This window comes from Manacus vitellinus, unplaced genomic scaffold (genome assembly GCF_001715985.3).
Source record: "Manacus vitellinus isolate BGI_N305 unplaced genomic scaffold, ASM171598v3 scaffold_74_pilon, whole genome shotgun sequence".
Lineage (NCBI taxonomy): Eukaryota > Metazoa > Chordata > Aves > Passeriformes > Pipridae > Manacus > Manacus vitellinus.
Genome location: NW_021940780.1, coordinates 2,397,823 through 2,417,725, shown reverse-complemented (window position 1 = coordinate 2,417,725; position 19,903 = coordinate 2,397,823). Strand labels below are relative to the sequence as shown.

The following is a 19,903-nucleotide window of genomic DNA, read 5'->3' as shown; positions in this document are numbered from 1 at the left end:
GAGTAGGATTTGGACACACAGGTTATGGTTCAAACTCACGGAGCAGGATTTGGACACACAGGTTATGGTTTAAATCCACAGAGTAGGATTTGGACACACAGGTTATGGTTCAAATACACACTGAGTAGGATTTGGACACACAGGTTATGGTTCAAACTCACGGAGCAGGATTTGGACACACAGGTTATGGTTCAAATACACATTGAGCAGGATTTGGACACACAGGTTATGGTTCAAACTCACGGAGCAGGATTTGGACACGTGGTTTTTGGCTCAAAGGCACAAGGTCTGGCTCACAGGCTCGGTACAGCTCAGTCCATGTCCTGGCCAAGCCCAGGGCTCGATCCCAGCCGTGGGACTGATCCATGGTTCCTCCTGCCACGGACACTGTCCCTTCTGCTCCCCTGCACTGCCATTCCAAGGACACCCCCCTGCTCTGCCCGAGCCAAAACCAGCACACGAGGCTGGGGATGCTCAGTCCATGCCCCAAACACCCCATCCCTGGATCAACAGTCACTCCATACGGCACCAGGTGCCCACGGATCCGGGTGGGAGCCTCTTTGGAGCCAGTGCTGGCTGGGCCTTTCCTTGGAAGTGCAAACTTCCTCGGAAAGGAAGAGTCATGCAGCCTTTAGATTTTTTTTTCCCCTTTAAAGAACATGAAAGAATCTGATAATTACTTCTATCTACCACCCAACTGTACTAATTACCAACCTATTTCTTCACAGTATGACAGACACAGGCTCTCCAAAACACATAGAGATAAATTAGCACTAATTGGTTTTCCTCTGGCTGTTTGAATTAGTATTTAAAGCTCCAATTACAAAGCAGAATAATTACTATTAATGTCCTGTCGCAGTACAAAAGGCAGATATCTCCAGAGCGAGTCCAGGTGTATTATTACACTGATTACAGAATATTTAACCTGGCTCGTTAAGACAAAGGCACGGGGGAAACTTTAAAAAGAGAGGGGGGGAATAAAAAAAAAAGAAAGGGAAAAGAAAACTGCAGATGGTGGCAGGTCCCTGCAGGGGATGGAGGGGGGGGTCTTTGAAACCTGGGATGAGAGAGGTACGAGGAGAAGGAGAGAGGGAGAAAGAGCAGGAAAGGAAAAGAGGGGGGATGAGAAAAGAGAAATTCTGTTGGAAAGCAAAGGGGACACTGGGGGGGTGAAGGGAATACTGTCCCCAGCAGCATTTTAAAGGCAGTGCAAGGTGCTGCAACATCTCCCAGGGTCATGACCCTCTGCCTTCCTCCTCCTCCGTGGGCACTGGAGGTTCTGCATCCCTGAGAACAGGATTCCCTGGGAATAGCCCTTTTTCCTGGGTGCTGAGCCTGTCTGACCCTTCCCCAGTTCCTGCTCAGAGCAGCTCTGGAGTTGGACCCACACCACGGGATGAAGGGCTCCTGCAGCCCCTGGATGGAGGTGGGAAGGGGCAGGGGCAGGGCAGGCAGATCCATTCCCAGGACCTGCTCTCATCCTCAGGACCAGCCTGGAGATCCTGAGTCAGGAAGGTCAGGCAGAGCCAGGATGGAGCATCCCCTTCCCAAGCAGCCTCTCTCTGCCCTGCTGTCACCCCTTCCCAAATCCTTGTTGATCTGGCTTGTGTATCCAGCTGGGACAACCCCCTCCAACTTCCCAGGAAAGAAGGGGAGGGTCTGGCCATGCCCTGTCACCACGTGGCCAGTGCCACTCTCTGCCTTGGCACCAACTGGTCCCACATCAGCCACAGCTTCATCTGTCCCTGGGAAGGCTGAACTGGGGGATTCCTCTGGGCTGGGTTCTGTAGCCACAAGGGAGACACCAGGACCCCCCACCCACTGCCCACGGGGCTGAGGGCACCTTATGGGCAGAGCTTCAGCTCCCACATCCCCCCAGCTCCGTGGCAGCCACGGGGTCACATCCCACACCGGCCAGGACAGAGTGGGGACAGGAGGGAGAGTCATTCTGGGGAGTGATTTGCCCCCTGGGAGGCTCCAGGCCTGGCAAACAGGGGGGTTGCACACATCCTTGCCAGCCCCCATCCCAGACGAGCTCCCTTGGGAGAGCTGGGATACACTTCTCCCAGAGAGCTGGGATACACTTCTCCCAGAGAGTTGGGATACACTTCTCCCAGAGAGCTGGGATCCACTTCTCCCAGAGAGCTGGGATACACTTCTCCCAGAGAGCTGGGATACACTTCTCCCAGAGTTTCATCGCGACGGGGAAGGTGCGGGCGGACAGACCAGCAGTGCCCTCTGCTGCTCCTGGTCCCCTGCCACCAGCCTGGCACCACCCCGGGGGTCCCCACCCTCCCTGGGGGGGCTCCTTTGGGCAGTGATCCAGCCAGGGCTGCGCTCAGCGGGTGCTGGGACATGGGAATCTTCTCCGGCACGACCTGTCGGGGCGGGTGCTTCCCGGGCACCCTCCCACAGCATCCCCATCCCGGAGAGGGGGCATCCCGGGAGCGAGGGGCCGCATCCTGCCGCGGTCAGGGGGGCCCGTGGGTGTGCGGAAAAGGGGGGAGGGCGGGGAGGGATTTCTTTTTGAGAGCGAAGGTGGGTGGCGTGCGGGGATGCCAGCTGGCGATGGGCTCTATTTCTACTGACAAGGCTTTACCCTGTAGGTGTGAGGAATTCCAATTAAATATTCAGCCTATTTGTCTGTGTGTGGGAGAGGGTTTGCTGTGCAGGAGGAAAGCCTCACATTCAGCTCCGGAGCGAACCATTAAGAGAGAAATTAGCTCAGTTCATCAAGGGAAGCCAGCGGAGGGTTTTCCTCGCTCTCCTACCTTGTTCCATCCCTCGCTCGGAACCAGCAGGGAATAAACCCATCGCGTTTGGCAGGGGAGAGACGAGGCAGAAGCAGATCCCAGCCTGGGAAAAGTAATTTTTCCCAGTGCCAGGGGGGTACAATCCCAGCTCAACCCCCCCCCCGAGTGGGATCGATGCATCGGGCGAGGGGTCGGAGGGGCGCGGATTTAATTGCTCTCGCATTTACCGGCCACCTCTTCTCCCAGTCATTTACAGCACGCTAATTAATCATCAGGTGCCGAAAGCTCTCGCTTGCAGATGATCTTTTTAAGGTGGTGATGCCCCCAGAGAGCTGATGCTCTATCGATGAGGGGCCCTTTTCCCGGGGCAGCATCACACGGGATCGATGGGGCTGCAACGATCGTCCCTTCCCACCTCCGTGGATTTGGGGTCAGGTTTGAAGCTACAGAGAGGTCTCAGCACAATGGGGGATTGCAAAGCCCTGGAACTACACCCAGACTATCAGTTGGGGGAGAGATTGGGGTGAAAAATGGTACCAGAAATCTCCTTGAGCAGCACCGGGGCAAGGGAAGGATGGAGCAGGATGGGGCTGGATGCTGCACTGAGGGAATTTGGGGGAGAACTGTGCTTCCAAAAAAAAAAAAAAAAAAAAGCCACCATGGAGCTGATTTCACCATTTTCTGGTGCTTGACGTGTTTTTGCCCTTTTGAAATAACTTTCCATCTCAGAACACCCAAATTTTAAATAGAACCTAAAGTGACGAGAATAAAAAAAAAAAAAAAGAGAGATGACTTTTTCACGAAACCACAAACGATATCCTGTTTTCCTCCTCTGTTTTGGGGAAGGGAAGCTGTTCCTAACGGGAATGAAGCAATAATTTTCCTCTCCTGAGGGAAGGCAAACCTCAGGCTCCCCCAGGTGATGGTCAGAGTCGGGAATGAGGTCCTGGGACCCACTCATTGTGTTTAAAAAAACAAAAACAACCGAAAGTAGAGCTCAAACATCTTTCAGAGGGAGATGAAGGTGAAGGTGATGTTGTGCTAGGAGAGGGGGGACACAGGTATACCCATCTAAGGGGATCCCACTCCTGCACTGTCCCCTCGGGTGATCAACCCAGACCACAGTGCTTGGCCCAGCAGGGAGGAGAAACTGGTTTAAAACGGCTTAAAAATCCTCACTGGAAGTTTCAGGCAGGAAAATGAATCCTTTGGTCGAACTCCAGCCCTGCCTCCCCTGGGTGAGTTAACCCAGGCATGGGGGCTGCCCTGGGGACAAACCCTCCCACCCCAGGGACAGCCCTCCTACCCCTGGGAGAGCCCTCCCACCCCTGGGACATGGTCACCAGTGACTTTCCTGATGCACCTGAGAGCGTCCCAAAAGTAATCAGGGAGGAAAAGCCTTGTCTGGATCCCATGGGATGCTCCCTGCCATGCTGAGCTTCCCTGCTCCTTCCCTACAGGGATGCAGGGAGGAACTTTCCTACCCCTTTTCCAAACTCCAGAAGGCAGGAATGAGCTTTCTTATCCCCTCCCACACATGGGACGCAGGGATGAGATTTCCTACCCTCTTCCCAAACACAGGATGCAGGGATGAGTTTTCCTACCCTTCCCCCATTCACAGGACTCAGGGATGAACTTTCCCACCCCCTTCCATAGGCAGGATGCAGGGATGAGCTTTCCTACCCCCTCCCACACACGGGATACAGGGAAGAACTTTCCTACCACATCCCATACCCCAGGGATGAGCTTTCCCACCCATTCCACACACAGGATGCAGGAGCCTTAAGGAGTTCCTCATCCATCCCAAACCTCCTTCAGCTCTGCTGACGGGGCACAAAACACCTTTTGGAGGCCAAGCATCCCATTGAGGAGCAGAACCCCCCAGAGACCAACCCTGCAGCCTCATCACCCTGGGGGAACATCCCGGCAGCACCCGCAGCTTTGCCATTGGGACCACTACACATAAATATATATATATATAAATTTTTTCCCCTTTCCCTTTCCTTCCAAACCCAAATCCAGAAACTCCATAGCAACCCGGCGGCTCCCAGGGTCTGACTCCAGTGCTTTTGCTCGGCACTGTCACTTCGTTTCAGGCTACACACACCCGGGTAGGTGTGAGGAACTCCAATTAAGCATTCCGCTGGCTCCCTGTGTGGGGGGACAGGCTCTGCCTGTGGAGGAGGGAAGCCTCGGCGGTGACTAATCGCTCAGACACCGGGTGTCTGTGGCACCAGGGGAGGGCAGGCAGAGGGTTTTCCTCCGCCGTGCAGCTGCCTCTGCATTCCCTTTTCGGGAGTTATTGCGGCTCCCCGCCGGGCTCGGGGGCTCCCAGGCGGAAGTTGGAAAGATCCCAAGCATCTTTCCGGCGTGGCCGGGGCTCCGTGGTGCTGTCGCTGCAGAGCTCGCTGCTGCTGCAGCCCTGGGTCTTTGCTGCTCCCCCCTTACTCCCCCCCCAGGGTCATGTTTTCAGGGGAGAAGCAGATTCCTGAGGTTTTTAAGGAGCCTCGCTGAGTCGTGGAGGAGCGGTTGGTGACCCCGCTGTGTGTGTGGCTTTTACCCTCTTTGGGATGAGCATCCCTTAAATTTGGGTGAGCACCATTAAATTCGGATGCTGAGCCCTGAAATGAGTGTTTGGCCCTTGGCTGAGGAGCAGAGCAGAGGATCCCACCCTCGGCCACCAGCCCAGCCCTGGCAGAGACGCTCCAAACCGGCCACCACAGGAGCATCACCACGAGCCCCAGTGCGAAGCATCACTTCCCCATCCTCCCCATTCCCTATGGAAGCAGCCTGGCTCCATACACCCGCCTGAATGAGGGCGATGCGCAGCGCACATGGGGCACAACCACCCCAAAACCGCCCCAAAACCACCCCCCCAGGCCGGAGCAAGGTCATTTTCCCGGTGCAACGCCAGCTCCCTAGAGGACAGCGACCGAGGGCAAGGACGGTCGGGGGATGTGCGTGGTGGTCCCAGCCTGGGGACGATGCCCTGCTCCAGCAGGGACACCCGGGCACTTCCCCAGCCTTTTTAAGCAGCTCCCTGAGCCAGGGCAAGGGGCGGCAGCGGGAACAGCCCGGCCGGCGACTCGCCCCCGCTCCCCGGGGAGGCGGGAAGGGGGCCGCGGCCGCCCCCCGCCCCGCCGTGGGCAGCGGGCAGGATGTTGGCTGTCCCTCCCCTGCACTTCCCAGCGAGCACTTTACATAACTTCTGCTGCTTAGTCACAGCTTCGGCTCTTTTTTTTTTTTTTTTCCCCCTTTTTTTTTTTTTTTTTTTTTTTTTTTTTTTTGGAGCGATTTTCTCAGCCGCATCAGAGCGCGAGTCATTTCGGCAAAGGGAAGTCCCTTCCTTTCTTCCGTTCCCTTGGTAACTGCACAAATTTGCTCTTCAAATGATTCATGACCGGGGTGCTGTAGGAGTTCCCTCCTCCAACACAAATCGCTCCCACACAACCACACATGCCCGATTAATCACTGATTGGTGTCTCTTCCACAAGGTAGACCCGGAGAGCGCACGGGCTCCGTCGCTCTCCTCCGGCCATCCCCGCGGGGTCCTGGATACTCGTGGGGCCCCTGGATGCTCACGGGGGTCCCCAAATGCTCACAGGGGACACACACACTGGTTTTCGAGAAATCCCATCCCCAGGACGCATTTTATGGGTTATATATGAAATATTCCCATGGTGGCGGGACGGGAGCTCAGTGCTCTCCATGGAGCCAGCAATGGAATCGGAGCTTGGCGCTGGCTGATGGTGATGGATAAACCTTCCCTAAACTCCCAGTTGCATCAGCACAACTTTATTCTTGTTCTAATTTCTGTTTTCTCCCCCAAACTGCCGTAGGTTAAACAAGTAGGGGGAAAACTGGAGTACTAGAGGGGTCGCCTGGCATTCTAGAAGGTCAATCCCTCCCATGGCCGGGCTGGAGGGACAGAGCCCCATAACCCAAAAAAAAAAGCCAGAAAAGAGCCATAAAACATCCAGAAAAGTCCTTTTTGGACCCAAAATGCCACGAGGCAGAGCATCATCCCAGTGCCATGATGCTCCTCCACACACCTATACCTGCACCACGGCTTGGGAAGCAGGCTGGGATGGAGCAGGGAGTCAGTGAGCACTTGGCTGCCAGGAATATCTCAACTGGAAAATAAAATTAATGTGCAAGATATCTGCCTGCCGTTTTGGTAGGGTTTATCTGATTTATTCTCTCCTCGTTACGAGGAGCTAATTAACAAACCATCGTTTAAATAAACAGCAGTGAGAGTGTTTGTAACCTCGGCTTTATTGAATTGTGACAAATTATTAGCCTCTGCATGGGAAATGAAACAGAAGCATCAAGGGAAAAAAAAAATGAATTCCCATCGGGATAACCTGTGAGGAGATGGAGCAGAGGGAGCAACTCGTGGCACGGCTCCTGGTCAGTGTGAAAACGTGGGAACATCCCAAATAACCCCAAAACCAGACAGGTTTCTGGGTGCTGAATGCTTTAGTGCTGTGGCTTCACCCTAAATTCACCCCTGTGGAATGGCAGGGCCGGAAGCATCCCTGGGACAGGGTTGGGATGAGAGGATAAATCCCAGCTTGCTTAGTGGCAGCTCTTCTGGGGCTTTGGGAGTGTAATTACCTGAGAGCACTAATTACAAGGCAGGGGAGCACAAAGCCGAGTGGTAGCTCACGTGGGGTGGGAATGTTGGGGTTGGCAGGGATGCAGCAGCAGGATCAACCCCCTGCCACACCAGGGCGAGTTTCCCCCTGAACAGAGCACCCCAGGACTGAGAGAATCATAGAATCATGGGATTGTTTGGGTTGGAAAAGCTCCCTAAGATTATCAGATCCAAGCACTCCTCCAGCACTGGCAAGGCCACCACAAACCCATGTCCCCAAGAGCCACATCTACAGGGGTTAAATCCCCCCCCAGAATGGTGAGTCCACCACTGCCCTGGGTAGCCTGTGCCAGTGCCTGACCACCCTTTCAGTGAGGAAATTTTCCCTAATATCAAACCTAGATCTCTCCTGGCACAGCTTGAAGCCATTTCCACTTGTCCTGTCTCCTGTTAGCTGGGAGCAGAGCCTGACCCCCACCTGGCTACATTTCAGGCATTTCCCAGGATGAGAAATTCATAGAATCCCAGAATGGTTTGGGTTGGGAGGGACCTTAAAGCTCATCCCATTCTACCCCACCTTCCACTAGCCCAGGTTGCTCCAAGCCCCATCCAACCCGGTCTTGGGGGCACTTCCAGGGATGGGGCAGCCACAACCTGTGCCAGGGCCTCACCACCACCAGAGAGAAGAATTTCTTCTCTAGAACTTGGAGTGCAAAGCAAACTTCCCAAGAACAGCAGCCTCTTTGCTTATTTTGGTTTTCCTTAGTTCTTTTTTTCTTTTTTTTTTCCCCCCTTTTATTAATAAAGGCTTCATTAACAAGCAGCGACAGAAACTCGCACCAGGGAACTGACTATTCCAAGGAGCCAAGTCATCAATTAAACCAACATTTCTCTCTGTTCTTTCCCTTTCAAACCCTCGGTTTCATCACCAAAAAGGAGAGTCGAGAGGGCTCCAGCAAGGAGAAACAATACCACGGCACCAACTGCTTTATCTGCCCCTTCTCCCCTCCAGTGAGGCAGCAGATCCCACTGGCACGGCAGGTTTCAGGGGTCCCACAATGTCACAGATCCATGGGAATCATGGATGCTGCATGGGACAGGCAAGGAAACCTGCCCCGACACTCCAGCATCTCCCAAAATGTGGATCCCTCCTGTCTCCAGGATACCCAAAAGCTGGGGTTTTTTTTTCTCCTCTAACATCAATTCACCCACTAAAAATCATTCCTTGCTCTGACAAGATTTCTGTCCTGTTGGGATGCTGAGTGTGATCACGAGCGCTCTGCAAAAGTGTCCCCAAGGTGTCCCTACAACTCTTCACGCGGCAGCTGAAGAGCAGGAATAACAGCAACCAGCAATTAACAGCTGATCCCTACCATTTCTGATAAACCCCAGCATTCTGGGCAAGCTGGTGCCAAGTGCTAGAGAGGACAAGTTTCCTGTGGGGCACAAGCGTCGCTGTCCCTTTGGGACAGGCACAGGGACACGGGGCAGGTTGGACGAGCAGCTGCCCCCCCCCAGCTCCGTTTCCAGCCTCTCCTGGTGCAGAAATCCCATAATTTTTAAGGTTAATAAAGCCCTTGTTTGCTTAAGACAGCACCTGTTTCTATGGTGACACTTGCAACCCGGAGCCTGTTTATCAGCCGGCGACGAGGAACGCGCTGACAAACGCGAGCGCCGGAGAAGACACCGCGGTGAAGACCAAGAGTGGTGCCAGGACCTCTGGGAGCAGGGATGCTGCGGTCCCTGGGCTTCCAAACCTGCCAATCCCGCATCCATGTGTTCCCCACTCCGCTCTACAAAGCCATGGGGGTGACTGGAGCACCGGGAGCTGCACCCGGAGCACCCGCTGTGGGGGGAAAAGCCACTGCCGGGATGGGCGATGGGTGGGAATGGCTTTCCATCAAAAACCTTGGATGCAGTTCCCATCTCCGACCCCAGACTTGACTCTGGCAGCTCCGTGCCTCAGCTGCCCCCGTGCCCTGTCCTGGGGAGGGGTCTGGGGAGGCAGCTGAGCCGAGCTGTGCCCGTGGCAGCAGCGCCCGGCGGGTCCCGCTCCGCTCCAGCCTGGCGCAGGATTTCTCCCGGCTGGCAGAACTGGTTTCCATAACGACTTTCTGTTACAAACATATTTTGATAAAAATAAAGTTAAAGCAGCGAGGCTTTAGTGGAGTACAAATTCGCTGCTCTCGCCCTCCCCCTTCCTCCTCCCCAAGGAGGGGGAATAAAGACGGAAAGCTTTCCATTTGAAGGGCAGTATTTTCTCCCTTCTTTTTCTTTCCCCGCTGAATACAAAATGGAAAACCTTGTTTACTGGGTTTCGCTGTAAACTGGTTCCGACTCTGCCTGGTTACCTGATGCTCTACAGTATATACAGGATAATGTGATAAATTCATTTCCAATTCACTGCATTATCCTTTGAATATTTTAATGACTCATTGAATGGAGTAAAAAAAAAAAAAAAAGCTATTTCAAATGAACAATTATGCTGCATTAGAGTAAAGGCTGATTATATTTAAACACTGCTTCCATGGATAACGGGACATATCGACCTCCGCCTATAAGAGCTAATTTGGCTCTTATCTCTAAATAATTTTACACTGCAAATTACCATGAAAACCTAAAGGGCTTTAAAAACATTCATCAAAAGATATTATTCCACTTTGTAGCAACATTTTTATTTAAATTATTTTGAATAGGAGTGAAAGCATCTCTCGTGTTTGACAATCGGAGCAGCGACGGAGCAGCAGCTGATAAGGAACGGCACCGATGGGATGGGATGTTCCATCCCCAAACCCCACCTGGGAGAGCAAATTCAGAGCCAGATCCCAAACTTGGTGGCGTGCCAAAGTACTGCAGCACCTAGAAGTGGCATTTTAGTGCTGCTGGAGCTGCTTCCCTCCGATCTGAGGGATTGCAAAGCCGGGGTGACGCTGAGGAGATACCCGAGTGATGCCGGGATGATACCTGAGGGATGCTGGGGGGGTGCTGGGATGATGCCAGGGCAAAGCCAGGGGGACACCTGAGTGATGCTGGGATGATGCCAGGGCAAAGCCAGGGGGATACCCAAGTGATGATGAGGGGATGCTGAGCAATGCTGGGGTGATACCCAGGTGATGCTGGGTTGGTGCTGGGATGATGACCCAGTGATTCTGGGGGATGCTGGGCAATGCTGGGGTGATACCCAGGTGAAGCTGGGTGATGCTGGGGTGACACTGGGCAATGTTGGGTGATGCTGGGGTGATGCTGGGCAATGCTGGGGTGACTCTGGGAGCTGCTAGGGTGATACCCAAGTGATGCTGGGCGATGCCGGGGTGACACTGGGCAATGCTGGGTGATGCTGGGGTGATGCTGGGCAATGCTGGAGTGACTCTGGGAGCTGCTAGGGTGATACCCAAGTGATGCTGGGCACTGCTGGGATGATGTCCAGGTGATGCTGGGCAATGCTGGGGTGATGCCCAGGTGATGCTGGGCAATGGTGGGGTGATGCCCAGGTGATGCTGGGCAATGCTGGGGTGACACTGGGCGCTGCTGGGGTGATACCAAAGTGACACTAGGTGCTGCTAGGGTGATGTTGGGTGCTGCTGGGGTGATGCCAGGGCACTGCCAGGCGCGGGGGCTCCAGCAGCCCCCAGCCCTGGCGCCGGCCGCCCCGTCCCTCCCGCAGGAAGGCACTCGAAAGCCCCTCTCTGCACCAAAGCAACAGAAGGTGTCATGTAAAGCCTACACGGTTATTTTAGAGCCAGTGTGCAAATAAGCCTGTCAGCTGAAGCTCCTCAGAGCCAAGACTCCCATGTACCCCCCAACGATCTGCATTTCAACGAGACACCATGTGGCTGAGCCCGCCGGCTCCGCCGCAGCCATTTGGGGCTGGGGGCTTGGGAAAACTCCCCCTGCAGCCCCAGTGGGACACGCTGGGACCCCCCCTCTGCACCCCCAGCAACGGGCACCGACCTCAGGGCTTGAGAGAAGTGGTTTTGTCCCCAGTGCCCTGCCAGGACGGTGCTGGTTTGGGTGGTTTATAGTGCAGGGGGGATTTATACGCATTGCTGTGTGTGTGTGTGTGGATGAGAGATCCGTGTACACACACCCACGAGAGATAGATGGGATATATATATCCCATCATTATAGAGATCATATCAATACATGCATTTTATATATCATTATCACAGAGATTCACAGAATAGCTCACATTGGAAGGGACCATGAGGATCATCGAGCCCAAATTCCCGCTCATATATGTGTATATATATATATTTATATATATTTTATATATATATATCATGATAAGAAAGCTTAAGGAATAGTTGGGGTTGGGATCAACCCCATCCCTGCAGAGACAAATCACCTGGGCACGGGAAAACCTTTTCCCTTCCCAAAAAATCTCCTTTTCCCGCCCTCCAGCGTGGCCTGACAAGGAATTTCTGACCTTACAAATCACAAACTGAATCGCCCAAATGCCAGGGGAAAAACAAATAAAGCACCTTCCGTTCGTGCTGAAGGTTTTAATCCTGCAAGTCCCTTCTTTGCTGAAATGATTTCGTACTCAAAAAAAAAACCAAAAAAAAAAGAAAACCACAATAATTAGCAAGAGCCTCGGAAGGATCTGGGTACAGAAGGAAAAACAAGAGCTTGGGCTCCTTTGCGTTCAGTAAATATTAAAATTAATGAGAGACTTTCAGGACCCTGTTGTTAGAAATGCAGAAGGGCTTCTGTGAAGGATTAAAACACAAAACAACAACAACAAAAAAATAAGCCCTGTACACAAATTCCTGCAATTATTCCCAACGCTTTCTATTTTTTCAGCCAATTATGAAATTCATGGAAAGTATTAATATCCGATTTTAATTTGCTTAATATTCCCATTAACAATAAAAAGTCTAATTAAGGTATCTGTACAAAGAGCCCTCAGCAGTAATTTCAGAGAATAATAGAGGAGAACGATGAGATATTTCTTGTTAAATGCTCGCTGCAAATTAATTGATATCTTAATTAGGCTTTAGTACTAAGATTATTAGTTAGATTGATTCAGGGCTGAAACATCTCATTTTTTAAGGGATAAAAGCAAGCAGGAGAGGAACAAACTGATTTTCCAAAATATTTCTGAAGGGAGAGCAACGACACACGGGGACATTTCGGGAGCAGGGGTAAGGACTCATCCCATAGACACAGAGCTGGGAAGCACCAGAATTCAGCCCAAACCCATTTTCCTCCTGTTTGCTTCACCAGACTCAAAAGCTTTTTCTCCTCCCAAAAAAACAAAAACCAGAAAGGGAATACAGATTTTTTCACCCAAACCACTTTTTTAACCACAAAAACCACCCGGCAGCAAGAGCTGTTTGAAACGACGGGTTGTCTCCACACAGAAAACTGGTGGTGGGGAGTTGGCAAAGTGCTTTTTTTTTTTTTCCAGCATTTCCTTAGAAGAAGAAGAAAAAAAAAAACAAACCCCAACAGCAATATTTTTGGACCAGCCTGGCTCTATATAGCCTGAGGAAGCACTTCCCTACCTACACGCCCAGCACCATTTACATTTCTCTGGCAAACACTCGTCCCTCGGGATTTCGCTGAGATGCTGCTGCACCGAGAGGGATGTGCATCCTATGGGAATCCAGCTCTCTGAGGCAGGACCAGGATGCACCCCCATGCTCAGGAATGCCCCCAAGCTGCCTGGACCCCACAGGGGACTCACCAGGATGTCGGTGACCACCCAGTGCCTCCAGTACCGGTGCCGGGGGTTGGCTCTGTTGGGAGCGTCGGGATCCACCATGACCAGCACGTACTTCTTGTTCTGCAAAGAGAGGAGAGCAGAGCACTGTGGGCACAGTATGTGAGCAAGGAAGAGCCCCCCCCAGGAGCTCTATCAACCCCCAAATCCATGTTTTTCCACAATTCCCCAAGTGCACTTTGATGGCTGATCCACATTTAACGAGCAGAGGTGAGCGAGGAACGTGCACCAGGGCAGGCCACAAACCTGCTTATGGTGATTTACTCCTTGTGGTCTAAATCTCTTTAAATACAGGAAAAAAAATGTGTTTTCTGCCTCCTCTAAATAAAAGGCACCAAGGGGAATTCCCTCTGCTTCCAGCCATCCTCCAACCACGTCCCACCATGGCGCAGGGCAGAGCGGTGTGGCACAACCACAGTCCCTGGGAGGAGGTGATGGGATATTTTTGGGTGGCCAGGGACAGGCTGGACACTCAAGGGTCCATGGGGGTGGCTGTGAGGAGCCAAACACCACCTCACACCCCCCAAAATAACTAAAAGATGTTCCAGGGATGCTGCAAGAAGGCAAAGTCGCTGCCTCACCACACATCCAATGGGTCCAGTACCACTTCTGGGTGATGGAAGTGGGCAGAGAGAGCTGGCATTTATGGATGATACTGGCTCAGCCCCCAGAAAACCCCCACAGCCCACCCCAGGTCCCCACAGCAGGTACCACCAGCACTGAGACAACGTGGATATTTTGGTCTGCTGAGGATGGAGCTGGGTTTGAAGTGACCTCTGGAGGGAGGCTGTGGATAGAAAACCTGCTGATCTCCGGGGATTTGGCAGGACCTCAGGCACCAGATTATCCTGCAAGCACCCAGATTAAGGGATCTATATCCTAATAAAACCTCCAGGTGCGTCTGTCAGCTCACCAGTGGCACCACTCGCCGCTCCAGGGCGGAGGTTTCATAAACAGCTGTGGGATTTAGCCAAGCAATTCCCACTGAAATTAGCTGGAACTCTGTGGCTACATCCCCTGGTCGCTTGTGAAACCAGGCTGGGATTTTCACAGCGAGGTTGTTGGGGCTGACATAATATTTTTTTTGCTCTATTTCCCAACCATTGGTTGGGGTAAATGGGGCAAGTGAGCCCCGGGGTACTGCCATAGCCAGAGACCCCCTGTGCCCCCTTCCCTGGGCATCCCACTGGAGCCACGCATCCCTCAGCCCCCCCTGCAGGCTCCACCTCCACGAGAAGTACCAGTTTAACCAGAAAACGTGGATTTCAACTCATTTAGCAACCAGCTTGCAACAGCTGCAGAGAAAATCCCAAACTCATGCAACCCCCCTGCCCGGGAGCGCGGCCGTGCCGCTGCCCTGGTCCATTAATCCCAGCCTGGAGGAGGTTACACCAAGCACACAGATATGGGACAAGGGGGTGTGATGGTGTCACCACGTGAGGTCGAAGGTCAGGACCTCAGGGCAGAGCTGCCACCTCCCTCCTCATGAACTCCCACAGCTGCAGCATCCCAGAAAAAAAATCCCCCAGCAACGTATTCATATTCCTCGTGGTGCTGAACGGGAAGGAGGAGAAGGAAGGGGTGGGGAGGGAGGGGGGAAAAGAAGAAGCCCGACAACCCAAAAACCCTACGCTGGAAGTGTGAAGGAATTTGAGCTCTAACTTTGGGGAGGGTGGGGAGCTGAGCTGAATCTCTCGGCTCCGCTCGGAGCCCAGCTGGTGGGAACAGAACGTGTAGTCATGGGACTGTCATCGTGTGCTGTCCAGGTTAACATGTAGCATTTCTATTACTATTAACAGACTTTCTGCTCCTCACTCCATCTGTTCTTCGAAATAATTGCAGTTGTACAGACCATGCCTTCGCTCCAGGCAGGCTCTGGGGAGAGGATAGTGCTTTTATGCAAAAAAAAAAAAATTAAAAAAAAAAAAAGGGGAAAAAAATGAAAAGGAAAAAAAAAAAAGTGTTAAAAAATAACAGCAAACACGAGAATAGAGTGCAAGTGAAGCTAACAGCAGGCTGGGAATTCGGGACAGATTGTGGCCTAGAAAGGTGAGGGCGCACGCGGCCGGGGGCCGGCGAGGCCAGACCCCTGTGGGGACGGTCCCTGGGGTCAGTGGCCCTGAGCTGGGCTGCCACCGGGGATTTTTCCCCTCTCCTTACCTGCTGGCCACCCTAAGAGCCACAATCCCTCACCTTCCACCTAAAGATAGCAAAGCCCTCCACGACCCGAGTTAATCCCGGCTGCTTAAGGTGTGTCACAGCCTGTGCCAGCTCCTGGGGCTGCACCAAAACCACCCCACAACCCCCTCCCCGACGTCCTCAGGCACTGCTGTGCACCCCAAACACGGGGTAGGTGTGTTTTTTCGCTGCTTGGCAGCAACAGCAGCCTGAGTGCTGGTGATTTTCGGGGGCTTTTTGATGCTGAAATCCCTCCTCGACACAGGCTAACAGCATTAGCTGCTGTCAGGGCTGCAGACGGGAGCCAGCCCGGAGTGACACGGGAGCTGCTCAGCTTTACAAGCATGAACCAGCCCCGGGGATTTTTGGAGAGCAGGAAAGTGGCTTTACATCAGAAAATTCCTCCAGTGCGGAAGAACAGGCGGCATTTTACTGTGCAGAGGGAAGGGAGGAAGGGGGAGAGGGAAGATAAAGCCACTCTGGGCTGCCACAGATGAAAATTCGGGGTAACAAAGCACCCCCAAAGCCCTGGCACCCTTTCCTGCTCAGCCCAGGGCACGGAGGAGGTGTTGGTGTGAGGGACCCAGTGGGGACGTGGTGTGTCCCACCAGTGTCATGGAATCATGGAATGGTTTGGGTTGGAGGGACCTTAAACCTCATCCCATTCCACCCCCTGCCATGGGCAGGGACACCTTCCACTAGCCCAGGTTGCTCCAACCTGGCCTTGGACACTTCCAGGGATGGGGCAGACACAGCTCCTCTGGGCAACCTGTGCCAGGGCCTCCCCACCCTCCCAGGGAGGAATTCCTTCCCAATATCCCATCTAACCCTGCCCTCTGGCAGTGGGAAGCCATTCCCCCTTGTCCTGTCCCTCCATCCCTTGTCCCAAGTCCCTCTCCAGCTCTCCTGGAGCCCTTTTAGGCCCTGGAAGGGGCTCTCAGGTCTCCCTGGATCCTTCTCTTCTCCAGGCTGACGTGTGACACCGATGGGGTCACCCTTCCAAGGGTCACCCTTCCCTGCTCCCCCGGCCATTCCTCACCCTGGGACACATTAAAATCAGCCTTTAACCACTGCAAGGAGCTGCTGCCTTCCCTAGGGCTTGGAGCCGTGGCTTCACCCCCCAGCTTTGCCCTCCACATCCCTGGGAACGGGCATCCTGCCCTGCTCCACCACCTGACACAGAGCCGGGGCAGCAGAGCTGGTGGCAGGTGACACCAGGGCTGCATCCCGTGTTTTCCCTGCTAATTGTTTCTAGAGGGAAGCAGCAGCAAAATCTCCAGTTATTCCTGCAGAGAGCATTAGCTTCTCCAATTAGGCACAGGTTTAGGAAACTTGCTCGGAGCAGGCAGGGACTTTTCCAAGAGGCAGGCGGGCAGGAGAGGGATTTGCGCGCCGGGGCTACGCACACAGAGAGCTCCACAGATCCCGCGGAGCCGGGGCTGCACAGGAATTAAAGACTTATCCAAATGAAAGCAAATAGGGTGTTAAAGCGACACACATGTAGAGCGAGCGGTTTCCTTGGAAACCAGCGCACATGGAAGCGCCACACGTGCAGTGCTCCGGCATTTTCGGCAGTGCTGGGGTGGCCGTGGGGGTTCTGCCCTGCCAGGGGTGCCCCTGCTGGGCTGGGGATGCAGCTGGATGAGCCCAGAGGTGCCCATGGCATCCTGCTGGCATCCGTTTCTCCGGGGTGTGGAGAAAAACTGGCTCCAAGGGCACTTCCTCCTGGGTGGGAAGGGGAGATGGATGGTGCTCAGCTCTGCTGGCCCTGCTTGCCTTAGGAATCCTATCCCAAAACTAAAGGACAGAGCCCCAGCCAGGCGCCCAGCCCAGCACCTGCTTCCCAAGGCGGGTTTGGATGGTTTTGAAAAGTCCACCTGGATCCTCCCCAGCTCCTCCATCCCTTGGAGCTGTTCCCTGTGCACGCCCGCCTGGAGCACATGTTGTTCCCTCCTGGAAGCACCCAACCCCTCGCCACACAAGGGATGAGGTGAGAATTCCAGCTGTCCCATTGCCACCCACACATCTTTTCCAGTTCCTAAGGAATGTCCCCAGGTGGGGAGCTGCTGTGGAAGCGAATCATGGCACCGACGGGTTACGACGGTATCTGAGCCAAAGGGCCTTCCACCTCCCTGGCATTTCAACATCCCATATTACCCTGCTGGAAAGGATTTTGGGGTGACAGACGGCACGAGACAATCCAGACCAGACCCTTTGGTGTGGAGATGGGATGGGGAGGTGCATCCCAAGCAGGCAGCGCCCACACCGGAGCCAGGCAAGAGCTGGGTTTATGCAACCACAAACCAGAGAAACCAAATATACCCAAAATGACTTCCCAGAGCAGGGCACGAGCTCCTGGATGGGCAGGGAAGGTGGGAAAGGTACTCAGAACCTTGGGAAACATTACTGCAGCCCTCCTAAGGGACGTCTCAAGGGTCCAACCCGTGTCCCACCAGCATAGAAGTCGGAGCGATGCTGCTGCTCCCGCGAGGTGGAAGTGCCACAAGCACCAGCTGAGAGTCAATCTGGGCTTCTTTCTTGGCTTGTCCCCAGTACTAAAAAGTTTCTATAACAGGCACCGAGTTCGCAATTCTGCTGCTGCTGCTGCTGCTGCTTCGCCAAAGAGAAATTCCAGCTCCCTCCTCGGTGGCAAAGAAAATTGTTTGCGACCGAGTTGTTGTGGCTCCGGGAAGGAAGGAGCTGCCGAGCGTGGCAGGATTTCACCTTCTTATTTTAAACCTGCCCCTCACCACTTCCACGGGCAGAAACAGGTCAGCAAAACGAACCCTGCTCCGCAGGACTTGCCCAAGGGAACTTCATTGACTTTCCAACACGCTGCAACTCTCCCCACATCCCTTCGCTCTCCCTCGGGACTCGCTCGCCGGCCAAATATTTATGCAGCCGAATGTTCTAATGAGAATTGATTCATCCAGGGGTGTTAAGGAGCATGTTAAAGGTCTGTTCCCAGATTAAGGCCTTAGGATGCTCTAAGGGATGGATTATTTGCAATGAAAGAACAGTTTGTTTTCCCCTCGTGGCAGATTAAACCAGCTCTGTGCAATAAAACTGCAATGGGGTGTGCTACACACTCGACACAACCGGGCAGAAAGTGGGATAAATCTTCCAGAGGGATGCTGGAAATACAGGTGGATTGTGCCTCTGGATCATTTCTGGGGAGAGGGGAGAGCAACAGGCTGTGCTTCCTCACTCAGAGACCCCGCTGTGGCTCACACCCTGAGTTTCCCCAGTTTAAAGCCCACCTCGATCATCGTCAAAGGGGGACAGGGCAGCACATTTCAACCCCACCTTCCTGCCAGAGGAGAAACCCAGGAGGGAATTAACACCCCCAGAACCCCCTGCCCCAGCTGCCAAGCTGCTGCTCCGTTCCCATCCTATTTTTTCTTTTTTCCAGGAGCATTTATTTCCCGGCCTTTGGGCAGCACCCGCTAATGAGCAACAGCACGCAAGGTGTCCCCAGGCTGGGGACAGGGACACCGAGGCCGCTCCGCAGGCAGGGGAGCCGGGATGAGCTCGGGAAGCGGAGAGGAGGAGGAGGAGGAGGAGGAGGAGGAGGAGGCGAGCGGCCGCGGTGGCAGAGCACAGCCTTCCAGCCCAATTACCATCACGCGAGGGGACACATGGATTGGTGACATTTGACATTTCCTACACAAATATTTTGATGCAAAATGGCACCTCCGTCACAAATTATTTTCCAAAACTTGGCTTGGGTTTCGGGTGGTTTGTTTTTTTTTTTAATTTTTTTTTTTTCTGGGGGAAAAATAAAAAAAATAGTAATAAAAAAAAAAAAAGAAATAAAAGGATTGCACAGGGTGGCGTTTGCAACTGAGCAAAGGGAAGGGTCATTGTTCCACTTCCACCCCAGCCACTGAGAGGGCAAAGTAAACGGCACCAGGGGGGAAAAGTACACCCAAAAATTCCAGGCTTTGCTCTGATGTACTCACAGGGCCCTTGGGGACCCTCAAAAAGCTTTTTCCCTGCTCCTTTCCCATCCACGCAGCAAATGGCTCAGGAGCATCGGGGGCTCGGACTCCTCCTGGCAAGACAGGGGTTACCAGCCCTGGGAACTGCTGAACTCTGTGCTACCAGACACCTCGGGAAAGCTGAAATGACTTTAAATGCCTAAACATTTTAAAACAAACCCTGGAACAATTCAGCTCCCAACTCCTCGCCTGCTTCCCCTCCCTCCTCTCTCTCTCTCTCCCATTTTTACGGTTTCCAGAGCTGTTTTACGCCTCATTACCTGCACACTGTGAGTGATGTCTGTCGGTCCTAGAGCTGTAAATACCTTAAATCATGCTTCATTAAGAATATCTCTGGTGCTATTAAAGAGCTATAATAGACAACGAGTTAACAGATGATTAAATATGAACTCCATTTGTGTCACTCACCGCGGGCAGGAAGAGGCTTTAAGTTTTTTAAACTCGCTCTCATTATCTGGGGAAGTGGGGCTGCAGAGCTGGCGGGGATGGAGGGGGATGGAGGGGGATGGAGGGATGCTCCCTTGGGAATGGAGGGATGGGGATGGAGGGGTGCTCCCGTGGAGACATGGAAGGATGGGGATGGAAGGATACTCACACAGGACGGAAGGATGCTCACATGGAAGTGGAGAGATGGGATGGAGGGATGCTC

The 19,903-nt window shown here is 53.4% G+C and overlaps 1 protein-coding gene across 1 annotated transcript in view; it reads right to left on the bottom strand.

Annotated features, from left to right (window-relative positions):
* PEBP4 (phosphatidylethanolamine binding protein 4) overlaps positions 1 to 19,903 on the bottom strand; it is a 55,231-nt gene that overhangs the window by 24,885 nt on the left and 10,443 nt on the right. The window contains exon 2 of the mRNA XM_029964577.1: positions 13,040 to 13,162. Coding sequence (XP_029820437.1) covers positions 13,040 to 13,162 — 123 coding nt within the window. The remainder of the gene's footprint in view (positions 1 to 13,039; positions 13,163 to 19,903) is intronic.